This window comes from Geotrypetes seraphini, chromosome 3 (assembly GCF_902459505.1).
Source record: "Geotrypetes seraphini chromosome 3, aGeoSer1.1, whole genome shotgun sequence".
Taxonomy (NCBI): domain Eukaryota; kingdom Metazoa; phylum Chordata; class Amphibia; order Gymnophiona; family Dermophiidae; genus Geotrypetes; species Geotrypetes seraphini.
This window is the reverse complement of record NC_047086.1, coordinates 219836813-219849657: the sequence shown is the minus strand read 5'-3', so window position 1 is coordinate 219849657 and position 12845 is coordinate 219836813. Positions and strand designations below refer to the sequence as shown.

Below are 12845 nucleotides of genomic sequence, written 5' to 3'. Positions count from 1 at the left end.
ACCCCCTCAAAAGCTGAGTGACATCTGAGTGAGACGTCAGAGAATGCAAGCCACTTCGAACCCAAAAGCTACCTGCACTTTGAGACACAAAACCGCCAGGTCCTTTTCAAGCCCGGCTTGCAGGAATGCAAGGATCACTGGGATGGGAGCCCTCTCAGGCTCTACCTGCTCCCTGGCACACTAACTGGAAGGTCTTCCAGATCTTAGTGTAATCCGCAACCATTGTAGGTTTCTTTGCTCTAAGGAGAGTTATTACCACAACCTCCAAGTAACCCTTCCAAATCAGGACTGTGCACTATGCTGTAAGACCAAAACGATCCAGATTCTTCACAGTAATTTGGCTTTGACTGAGAAGCCCTGCATGAACCGACAGTTTGAGGCCCCTGCCTCTTTTCAGATGCACCAAATCTGCATACAAAGGCCTGCGGGGCCAGTCCGAGGCAACCAGAATCACCAGACCCTGATGGTTCACTATTCTGCAGATGATCTGACCCACCATGGCACACAATTAACAGAGAAGCTGCTCTGTGGGCCAGGGCTGAACTAGGGCATCTAGCTCTACACTTCCCCACTTGGCTCTTCAACTGTAGAAACGAACTGCCTTCATATTCTTGCCTGTGGCCATTAGATCCATGTCAGGTTTGCCCCAATTCTGAACAATGAGGGAAAACGCCATCTGGGACAGAGACCACTCCCCCGGATCCAGAATATGCCTGCTGAGAAAAGTCGGCCTGGACATTCTCTATCCCTGCCATATGGCAGCTGAGAGAGCTTGCAAATGAAGTTCCACCCACTGGAATAACATCTGTGCCGCCAGGAGGAAGGGAAGTGCTTCTGATGCCTTCTTGTCTGTTCACGTAAGTCACTGCAGTGTCATTGTCCTGAAAACACTGACTGCCTTCCCTGTCAGGAAAGATTGCAACTTCAGCAAGGCCAACTGAATGGGCCCTCAATTCCAGACGATTTGCTCTCCGAGAGAGTCCACCTGCCTTAAAGGAGGCAAATACAGGCAGTGAGCCCCCAGCCACTTAGACTGGCATGGATTGTATTGATTCTGAGATGCATACCCCTCTACAAGATCTCCCCTGGAGTGCTTTGCCTCCACAGTCCAGGGGAGCTGCGTCTGCAGGGAGGGGTGCTGCAGAGACCATTGGGACAGGAGAAAGTACTTGAGTGGGCGCATATGATCTCTCAGCCAGGGAATCACTTCAAGGAAGGCAGCCATCAAGCCTAGCAACCTGTAGGTAATACCAGGCCGAGGGACTTGGAAGAGCTAAGATCTCCATGATTTGCTTCCTGAGCTTCAGTTGTGTGGCTTGGTAAGAAAAGCACAACCCTGTGCAGCGTCAAAATGCACTCCCAGATATTTCAAGCACCGAATCGGTTGAAGGTGACTCTTTGAAAGTTGACTATCCAACCCAGGTTCTGCAGGAGGCTCACCACCTGTTGAACCGCCATCCTGTAGAGAAGGGGCCCTGATCAGCTAATCATCTAGGTCAAAGATTGCACCTGGACACCCATCCTGCGTAAGTGGGCTACTATAACCACCAACACCTTGGAAAGGTGCAGGTAGCCATGGCCAATCTGAAAGGGAGGACCACAACTGGAAGTGTCACTGCAGAATGTGGCATCTTAAATATTCCTTTGATCCGAAAGATGGGGATGTGAAGATACACCGCCATCAAATTCAGAGAGACAGGGAATTGTCCAGGAGCCACCACTGCTATAACATAGCAGCCCATCTCCATGCGAAAGTGGGGAACCTTTAGAGCCTCATTTACAGACTTTAAATCCAGAATGGGCCTCCAATCTTTGGTGCCTTTCTTGGGCACTATGAAGTATAGACGAGTATGTGCTCGAGCCCGATACTTCTTCGGGAACTGGTTCTATGACATGAATGTCCAAGAGTCATTGAACTGTTGCTCGGTCTTTGACCTCCTCCTCCAGCCGTCAGCTGGAGTGAAGGAACAGATCTGGAGGGGGCAGAGAAAATTTGACCTTGTGCCCCTCCCAAATAATGTCCAGAACCCAACAGTTGTACAAAATCTGTTCCCATTCCTTCCAGAAATCTGACAGCCACCCACTGATATGAGGAGGCACAGTAGTCGTCCTGGCATTATTGCTGCTTCTTGGAGGCCGAGCCCTGGTGCCTAAAACTACCAAATCTGTCTGGCCTCCTGAAAGGTCCTCTGACAAGAGAAACTGGAGGAAAAGTGGCAAGATCTCTTAGAGCACGAAAACTGCCTCTGTCGCCTCAGATAGAATGATGGCTCCTGCCATCCAGGAGGGATATGGGATGGCAATTTGCCACACTGGCCATGAGTTCATCCAGCCCTTTGCCAAAAAAGCATCTGTCCCTTAAAGAGTAATCTGCTGAAAGTGGCCTTGGAGGCTGAGTCGCCCGCCATTGTTTGATTCAGAACATTCAGTGAGCAGAAACTGAGTAAACTGCAACCTCACTCAGGACTCTTATGATATCTTAAAGGGCATCGACCACATAATTCATTCCCTCAAACATGTGGGGACAGGAGTCCCCAAGCTCCGAGGAACTAGTCTGCAATCTGGTATGGCAAGCCCATGCCATGAAAGAGGCAGCTGCAGCAGCTTTGATACCCAAAGCCAGCACTTCAAACTGTCTTAAGGACTTTGTCCTTCCACATCACTCCATCCTCACTAGGAAGGGAGGTGCGTTTGTTGACTTGTGATACTGCGGAGTCCATCTTAGGTTGTACAAACAGCTGTTGGAAATCTGGAGCTATAGGATAGAGCCTAGACGTAGCTTTGGCCACCTTTAGAGAGCCTTCAGGCAAACTCCCAGTCAGGGACTAAGGAGGTGATGTCTGGATGAGCAGGAAAAAATGGTTATCTGTGCATTACTGCCACACATAATGGAGCATTGCGATGTGGGAGGGCTGCTGGGCATCAAGCTTCTACATAAAGAGTGCGTCAGAAATGGCATGGGAAATGGAAACTGATTTGAAAAGGCAATTCACTGAGGAATCATCACAGTGATCTGCTGCCACGCCTGCCGGACCACGTCAGGGAATCCAAATCATCCAGACACTGAACAGCCATGTGACAATAAAGGGATGGAAAGGACTTCCAATCATCCCAGTTCTGCTTCCCTCCTTGTTTAATATATAACTCAGCGCTTTAGGAAGGAAATTCTCAAATCCACATATTCCCCTATGCAGATGACATCTTCCTGCTGAGCCAGTTGTCAACATCTTTGAAGACACCACCAAACACATAGGAAAGTTGAACGAAGACTTCAGTGTATGGACAATAAATAATTTTCTCAACCTCAACAAGCTAAAGACTAAGGTTTTATGGTTCAGAAACTATAACTCCCTACCTTACACAGATCTGGTGCTGATATCTGGAGAAAAACTCAAACTTGAGAAAACTTCAAAGATTCTGGGTGTAATTACAAACTTGGACCTCATCTTCACTGATCATATCAACAATCTGGTGAGGAAATTCTTTTTACTCAGACAACAGAAAGTGATCAAATCCATTCTGAGTCAGTCTAACTTCAGAACAATTGTGCAACCAGTTCTTCTCCCCTACTTAGATTACTGTAACTCCCTATACTGTGGTCTTACCAATAAAGATTGCAGCTGCTTCAAAACCTGCCAGACTAATCTTCTGACTAAACAAATTTGAGAATGTCTCCCCACTCCTGAGAGAATTACATTGGCTCCCCATAAGAAAGAGAATACAATATAAAATTGCACGCATGAAACACAAAGCCATCTATGGCAAAAACTCAAAAGGGCTAAGCACAGACATCAACGTTTCTCAACTCCAGACTGCAACAACATTTCAAAATGACCTTCCCTTCCTCTTCACAAATACTTCGTAAGAGACTGCATGAAAACCACCTTCACATTCCAGGCACCCAAAATATGGAACAACCTCCCACTGCACCTGCGCCTAAATAAGAATATCGTATATCTTCAGGAAAAGACTAAAACCCCACCTTTTTTTCCTTGAAACCAGTGACATGAACTCGACACCCTATCCCTGTTCATGAACTCTGATCAATAATCTTATTGTATAACTGCATTGAATCCTAGTGGGAACTTGCACTGCAGTGAAGTGTGGTATGGTATTTCTGCCTCAAAGGACCGTCAATGAAAATCTTCTGGCTTCCGGCTGAACAGACCTCAACCATGGATTTCTACCCCTAAAATTCCTCACAAAGTGACTGAGGGAGAAGCTGCGCAGAGGGTTCTTACTCAAGAGCACCACAGCCTGCGCTCAAGCCTCTGAAGAAATCAGCAGGCAAGCATCTCCCAGAGGAACAGACCCCATGTTCCTCATGAATGCCAAGCAGGCTGGCTCCCCGAGTACTCTGTACAGACTCCTGTGTATATGTAACAGAACCAAGTCACCATATGAAAAGATGCCAGTTCATCAACTCATTTCTATTCATACTATATAACATGTCAGACAAACCCGGACATGGTGAAGACAGGAGCTACAATGAAAACATAGGAGGATAACATCTGGATTATAGCTCAACTAGCTCTCAAGAATCTCATGCTTATCAGCTACTACAAGGAAGCACATTTTGGAAGTTCTTATACATACAGAATACAAGAAAAATTGCAAAAATACAAGTACCTGGTTTAGCAAAATACAGTAATGTTCTTTATTAAAGGATGGGCAGACTAAATGGGCCATTTGGCCTTTATCTGCCTTCAGGTTTCTATAGATTAATACTGGCAGCAGTGTTTTCACACTAAACTTCACATGCATACTTATAGTTTATTCCAAGCAAGGACACAGCATAAGAGCAAGAATCATTTATAGATAGGAGGGTGGCACTTACCTGCATGTCTGGCATACTTTACACTCCGGGCACTGCCAACCTGAGCGCTTCAGCGGTGTCACAACAATTTCCAGGCATGCACCATGATAGTGCAAACCACAACTGGTGCAGAAAAGGAGATCTCGGAGGTCCCCAGGTGCATCACAAAGCATACAGCGTGCATCATCTGACAATAAACATAGTGCAAGAATAACTGTAAATGCCTTGAAGAACACATGCATGGTCCTGTGACATGACAACTCAGAAGATGGAATGAAGACAAATGGGAAGATTAGGTTACCTTACCTTGATGATAATCTTTCTAGTAAATAGGGCACATCATTCTTGAACCTGTAGGTGTGTATCTCTCATGAGATCTAGTGTATGAGAGCCTCATTTACATTTTCTTCTGCTTCCACCTCCCCTCATTTCTGGGGTGTTCTGTAACTCCTCAGTTTCATATCAAAGCAGATGGTCAGCCCTAGAGAAGAGGGGTACAGGGAGTCTCCCCAAAAAAAACAAGTCTGTTCTGCTCATATCACATTTAACATGAAACAATCATGAAATATTTAAACATATAACAAGAATGGAACGAACAAGCCACCTACCTGAGTGCAACCTGAACTAACAGCCTCGGAGTTTTTGAAAGATACTCTCTAGTCTCTTCAAAATAGGAGTGGGCTCCTCTTTTCTTAAACTATGCTGGACAAAGGAAATAAACAAGATATCCGGTAATACTGACATGTCTGAGACAGTAAGCAGGCTAATGAACATCTGACAGGGCAGGCTTCAAGAATGGTGTGCCTATTTACTAGAAAGGAGGTTATCAAGGTAAGTACCTAATCTAACCCATCTAATGCAAGAGGCACATTATTCTTGAACTTGTGGGACATATCAAAGCAGTTCCCCAGAATCTAGGTGGGACAGATGAGCCTGCTGAAAGTACTGAAATCCAAATGCAGTACCCAATTACGATATCCTACCCTATAAAACTTATGGAGAAAGAGAACCATGTGGCCACTCTATGAATTTCTTCAGGGAAAACTGTTCTAGACTTCGCCCATGAGGAAGCAACGCTCCTAGTGAAATGTGCCTTAAGGTTGCTTTCCGCTGCCGATATAAGCTGAAGATATGGCACATGAAATCCATCTAGAAAAGGTCACTTTTGAAACTGGCAGGCCCCGGCAGCCAGTACAAACAGATGAAGTGACAGCTGAAAACTCATTAATCATGTCCAGATAATGAACAAACACTATACAAACATCCAGCAATTTCAGAGCTTTGTCACTCTTCTTGGACGAGGGTTTGAAAGCTCGCAACTGTATCTGCCTGGTTGATGTGAAAACTGGAGACTACTTTTGGCAAGAAAGTAGCACTACCCCATTTCTGAAAACCGAAGAAAAGGTTGTGAGAATAGCTGCCTGCTGTCCCTGGATAACACCTGTTACGGTAAATAACTGTGCTTTATCCCAGGACAAGCAGGCAGGTATTCTCACATATGGGTGACCTCCAAGCTAACCAGAAAGGGATGGTGGGAGTGTTAGCAATTTAGGAGAATAAATGTTGTAATACTGTTTGGCCAAACTGTCCATCCCCGTCTGGAGAAAGTATCCAGACAATAGTGAGAAGTGAAGGTATGAACCGAGGACCAAGTAGCAGCTCTACAAATTTCCTCAATAGGTGTAGATCTGAGGAAAGCTACGGAAAGCTGCCATTGCTCCTGACTTTATGGGTTGTGACTTTACTGTGAAGGGGTAATCCAGCCTGGGCATAGCAGAAAAGAGATACAAGGCCGCCATTCCAGTTGGAGATGGTATGCTTGGAATAGGATGGCCCAACTTATTTGGATCGAAGGAAACAAAAAGTTGAGGAGCAGTTCTGTGTGGTTTGGTGCGTTCCAAGTAGAAGGCCAAAGCACGTTTACAGTCCAGGAGTATGAAGAGCTGATTCTCCAGGATGAGAATGAAGTTTTTGAAAAAACACTGGAAGTACAAAGGATTGGTTGAGATGAAATTCCGAGACCACTTTAAGCAGGAATTTAGGATGAGTATGAAGAAACCACTTTGTCATGATGGAACACAGTGAATGGTGGGTCCAGTAACTAAAGCTTGCAGTTCACTGACTCTTCGAGCAGAAGTGAGGGCTATGAGAAACACCACTTTCCAAGTGAGATACCTCAGATAAGCCTTATCAGTTGGTTTCAAATGGAGGCTTCATGAGTTGAGTAAGGACAACATTGAGGTCCCAAACCACAGGAGGCGGTTTGAGAGGAGGTTTAACATTGAAGAGTCCTTTCATGAATTTGGAAACCACTGGATGAGCAGAGAGGGGTTTCCCTTCAATAGGCTGATGGAAAGCCGCAATTGCACTGAGATGGACTCGGATAGATGTAGACTTGAGGCCAGAATTGGATAAGTACAACAGGTAGTCCAAAACAGAAGATAAGGAGGAATATTGAGGCTCCTTATGATGAGAAAAACACCACATAGATAATCTAGTCCATTTTTGGTGATAGCATTGTCTAGTGGTAGGCTTCCTAGAAGCTTCTAAAAACATCTCTTACAGATTGAGAAAACTGAAGAGGAGTTTCGTTGAAAGGTACCAAGCTGTCAGGTATAGAGACTGCAGGTTGGGATGAAGCAGAGATCCCTTGACTCTGTGTAAGCAGAGAAGGAAAAACTGGTAGAAGTATGGCTCCCTGCTGCTGAGTTGAAGTAGAAGGGAAGTACCAAGGTTGTCTTGGCCACCGAGGAGCGATAAGAATCATGATGACATGATCATTCTTCAATTTGACCAGAAGTCTTGGAGAATGAAAGGAAATGGAGGGAATTCATAGAGGAAAAGATTCGTCCATTCTAGAAGAAAAGCATCTGCATCGAGGCGGTGAGGAGAGTATATCCTGGAGCAGAACCGAAGCAGTTTGAAGTTGTGGGGAGCCGCAAAGAGGTCTAGCTGAGGAGTTCCCACTGTGAAAAAAATATGATGAAGGGGCGAGGAATGGAGAGTCCATTCTTGAGGTTGCAGAAGACGACTCAAGTTGTCCGCCAAGCAATTCTTTGCCCCTTGAATGTAGACAGCTTTGAGGAAGGTGTTGTGGCGGATTGCCCCAGTCCCAAACCTTCAGAGCTTCTTGACAAAGGGAGGCAAATCCTGTCCTTCCTAGTTTGTTGACATAAAAACATGGCGACTTGGTTGACCGTCCGGAGGAGGACTACCTGGTCGTGAAGAAAATGTTGAAAAGCTCTGAGTTCCAACATTGACGATCCGTCCTGGGTCCAGTGGCCTTGAGTACGGAGACCATCGAGAAGAGCGCCCCAAGCATAGGTCAAAGAGTCTATCGTGAGGACCTTCTTGATGAGGGGGCGTATTGAAAAAGCAAGTCTCTGGAAAGATTGGAAGAGAGCATCCACCAACGGTAGAGCCTTCTTCAAGGAACAAGTGACTGAAAAGTGTCGAGAAGGAGGGTCGCAAACTTGCGTCCAATGAGATGCCAGGGTCCACTGAGGAATTCTGAGGTGAAGTCTGGCAAAAGGAGTCACGTGTACTGTGGAGGGCCATGTGACCCAGAAGTCCATCATCTGTCTCGCTGAGATGGAAGTGCGGGAAAACACTGTATGACAGAGGTTTGAAGAGCTTGCAGACGTTGTTGTGGAAGAAATGCTCTGAATTGGACAGTGTCCAGAACAGCTCCAATGAATTGTAGATTCTGAGAGGGGTGAAGTTGAGACTTGGGAAAGTTGATTTTGAATCCCAAACTATTGTAGGAACCAGGTAGTCCGTTGGATCGCTACAATAACCCCTTGAGATGTGGAATCTTTGATGGAGCCAGTCATCGAGGTAGGGAAATACTGAAGACCATGGTTTCGGAGAGCTGTCTCTACCACTACCAGGGACTTGGTGAACACTCTGGGAGACGAGGCCAGGCCGAAGGGTAGTACTCTGTATTGATAATGCAGATTCCCCACCCGAAATCTGAGGTATTGACGGGAGGCGCGATAAATGGGGATATGAGTGTAGGCCTCCTTGAGATCCAGAGAGCATAACCAGTCATTCTACTCGAGAAGGGGATAAAGGGATGCCAGGGACAACATTCAAAACTTTTCTTTGACTAAAAATTTGTTGAGAGCCCTGAGATCCAGAATGGTCGCAGATTCGGCCCGTCTTCTTCGGAACAAGGAAGTAACGGGAGTAAAAATCCCTGTTCTGCTGTTTCCAAGGGAACTGGTTCGATGGCATGGAGAGAAAGAAGAGCTTGAGCTTCCTGATGAAGAAGGGCGGTCTGGGATGGATTAGAAGGATACTCTCTTGAAAGAAGCTCTGATGGAACCTGAGTGAAATGAAAAGAGTATCCTTCTTTGATGATGGTAAGTACCCAGAGGACGGATGTAATTATCGTCCAACTGTTGTAAAAATGATAGAGACGACCTTCTATAGGGGGGAAAAGGAGACAGAGACAAAATGGTGGAGGTTATGCTCTGATGTAAACAGTCAAAAAGGCTGAGAAGCCTTAGGTAGCAGCAGAAGGTTGGGGTTTCTGTTGCTTCCGAGGTTTGCTGGTTTTTCAGAGGAGGGCGAGTATAAGGAGATGGCTTTGGAGGAAAAACGCCTTTGATAGATAAGAGCAGGGCGTGCAGGCTTGGCAAGAGCTGGCTTTGTCTTAGGTCTGACTATAGAAGCAAATAATTTTTTTCATGGTCAGATAATTTCTTGGTGGCTGCCTCAATTCATCAAAGAGGTCGTTGCCCTCACAAGGAATGTTAGCTAAGCGGTCTTGAAGGTTAGAGTCCATGTCAATGGTACGAAGCCAGGCAAGCTACAGAGTAAGCAGCCACTCGGGCAGATAACTCGAAGGCATTCATAAGATGATTGGAGGAGATGCAGATGTAATTGAGATAAAGAAGCAATGACTTCCTGAAACTCAAAATGCATTTGGGTATCCAAATAATTCAAAAACTTTGGTAAAAGAGAAATAAGGAATTCAAAGTAAGTGATGAATTGAAAATTATAGTTGAGGACTTTAGAGGACATCATAGCATTCTGGTAGATGCAACGTCCGAATTTGTCCATAGTTTTCCCTTCCCTTCCAGGAGGGATGGTGGCATAACCTTGGAAGGATGAGACCTTTTCAAGGAGGACTCAACGAGCAGGGATTGATGAGATAGCTGAGAGTTGTCAAACCCTTTGCGATGCAGTCTTATATCTAGAATCCAATTTTCCTGGAACAGCTGGTATGGAAAAAGGTGTTTCCATGCAACGACCAAAAGTCTGATTCAAAAGCTTATGAAGTAGAAGCTTAAGAGACTCTGCCGGGGGTTGAGGAAGATGCATGACTTCGAGATACTCCTTAGAAAATTTGGAGCCAGTATCCAATTGAATATCCAAGTCTACAGCATCTGTCGCAGGAAAGACGAGAAAGATAGCTGATCTGCCAATGCTTTGCCTCGAGAAGGACTCGAGGATGTCAAGGCAGCCTGTGTCGAAGATAAAGCTTCGGCAGGGAAAAAGGGCATCACCCAGTGACTTGGACGAGGCAATCGAGACTGGGACATCCTCGAGGTCTGGTCGAGGTTGAGTAGATCGAGGTTTCGAGAAGATGGTCTGTCGTGAGAAGACGAACTATGGCCTGGAAGGATGCCTCGATGAAGGCCTCGAATGTTGGTGAGAACTGTGTCTGGAACCAAATCTCGAGGATTGAGGAGACTTCGCCTCGAGACGTGGCAGCCGATGCCGATGTATGAATAAGACTAGAGGCTGTAGATCAAAGCTCCAGAGGCTAGGTGGAGGAACCTCGATGCACTCTCAAAGACTCCTGCTCCTTGTATAGAGTGTGAGGATTCTCGTCGAGGCACTCGCAAAGAATCTTCTCCTTGCTGTACGTGCTTGGATACCAGACCAGACACTAGCAGAGACTCTGTTCCCTGCAAAGAGTGTGTAAGTTCAGACTGAGGGCAAAGGGAAGCGGCTCGACCTTGCGGGAGTCTGCTGAATGCCCAGGCTGGATAAGAGGAAGCAGTTTGGGATCCCATGTTAGTAAGGAACTGAATAAACTGCTTCTCTAACATGGTCTGGAAAGAAGCTGGAAAGGACGGGTCCGCGTCTGAAACCGGACCACTTGCTTTGGCTGGAGGTTCCTTCGAGTAGTGTGTGTGTGGCTTCGACTTGGGAGTCTTAGGCACTTTAATCACCACCGGGCGGAACCGACTGCTGAGCTATCTGACCTGAGGAAACAGGGGAAGATACAGCAGATGACGTCGAAGCAAGAGCCACTGGCAAATGATGGAAGGTCTGATGAGGCTCGAGGTGGAAGCAGTAGGTGCATGAAGGAGCCTCGGTGGGAGTCGAGGCCGAAGGACACCTTCGAAGTCAAGGGATCCGAGAAGACTCCATCTCGAAGAGGCTTGTCCACCAAAATGCAACGACGCTTAAAAAGCACGAGGCTGAAATGTTTGGCAATGGCAGGCACGACCTAGGATGATGTTTCAGCCCAAGGCACTTGAGGCAGCGTCCGTGAGGTCCGTAAGAGAGATGCACACTGACACTTGCTACACCTTTTGAAGCCCGTGGCAGGCTGGAAAATAGAAGGAAAAAGAGCTGCCGCAAAATCGAAGCCCTCGGGCTGTGGCCAAGCGGCCTTCCCGGAAAACGAACGGAAGAAGAAAAAAAAAATTTATTTATTTTTAACTAAAATAAAAGAAATAAACTAAAAAACAGCGATTCGTGAGGAAAAACACAAACCGCAGTTGGAGAGAAGGCACAAAGGAACGAAGTTAAACGCAGAGTCAAAGACGGACTTCGGCTCCGCGGAAAAACTGAGAACTGAGGAGACACGCCCTACGCTGGGCGGGAAGGCAATCGCACATGCGCGGTGTGGGCGACTCAAAAACTTTGAGTTTCTCAAGCAAGTCTGCTTGTGAGGCGTCTGCATCCGGGCTCCGTCGATGACGTCACCCATATGTGAGAATACCTGCCTGCTTGTCCTGGGATAAACAGTGCTATAAGAGACAGTCTGCATTGTCAGAAGGGGATGCCTGAACTAGGGACCCCCCAAAACTGAGTGCTAAACCCATTCTAAGGGCACTCTCATAAAGGCTGGTCAGAAAACCTAAACATGGCATAATCACATTTCAAGGGACCCTCAGGCACATTCCAAATGCCTGTAAGGATTCAAATTATGTCAGGATGAGCATGACGGCCGCTGATCACACATAAGGCAACATGTCACAGTGACAGGCTGCTGAGCCTACAATTTCAATTTCTGCAGAGATTCTGAAATCCAATCCACCAGAAGTGCAGGCTGGGGAAAACAATCTGTGCACAGTGGGTTCCACTCAGATCCTGATCCTGGAGATCTGCCAGGGCTGCCACAGTACTGGTAGCCGAAGCATTGGAAAAGGCATCTGGAGCAACCGCAGGCATAACCAGTGCACCAACTGGGACCCCAGAAGGGAGGCAAGAGACAAGACCCTGGCCAAGAGGAGGAGGTGCCCAAGGCTTGCAATGAGACCTGCAAAAAGGTTAAGGCAGAGGTTTCTTATCCAGAGAAGTCCAATACAGCATATTAATAAAATGGAGGGAAATTCTATCCTATGGGGAAGAGCTGGCTCCTGCAGACTCTCAATGGAATGTCTGGACGAACTGCGAGATCGCACCCTGCAAAGAGTGCTTGCATTTCGCCTATGCATCGCCTCTAAACTCCCCAGGGTCCCCTGACACCATTTTCACAGGTACCTGTGCAGGAATAGCGGGAAGACCCTCTCAGAGGTCGAAGGCACAGGGTCAGGGCAAATTTCACCCCCTTATGGGCTGCAGCACATGTGGAACACGGCAGCACGCCCAACAGCCATCCACCGCAAACAAGGCATGAATCCATCATATCCTCTGGAGTCCATCTGAATGATTTCCTTGCAAAAACAAAGCTTGCAAGTGCTAAAAATAACTTTAAAACAAAATCGTGAAAAACAAAGGGAACTGTCAGCCTGTACTCACTGTGACATGTGCTGAATGGAAAAAACACTGCAAAGAGAGTTGA

At 46.5% G+C, this 12845-nt stretch overlaps 1 protein-coding gene across 1 annotated transcript in view; it reads right to left on the bottom strand.

The window, feature by feature from the left end:
- LOC117357250 (histone-lysine N-methyltransferase 2D-like) overlaps nt 1-12845 on the bottom strand; it is a 468534-nt gene that overhangs the window by 432611 nt on the left and 23078 nt on the right. The window contains 1 exon segment of the mRNA XM_033937621.1: nt 4838-5003. Coding sequence (XP_033793512.1) covers nt 4838-5003 — 166 coding nt within the window.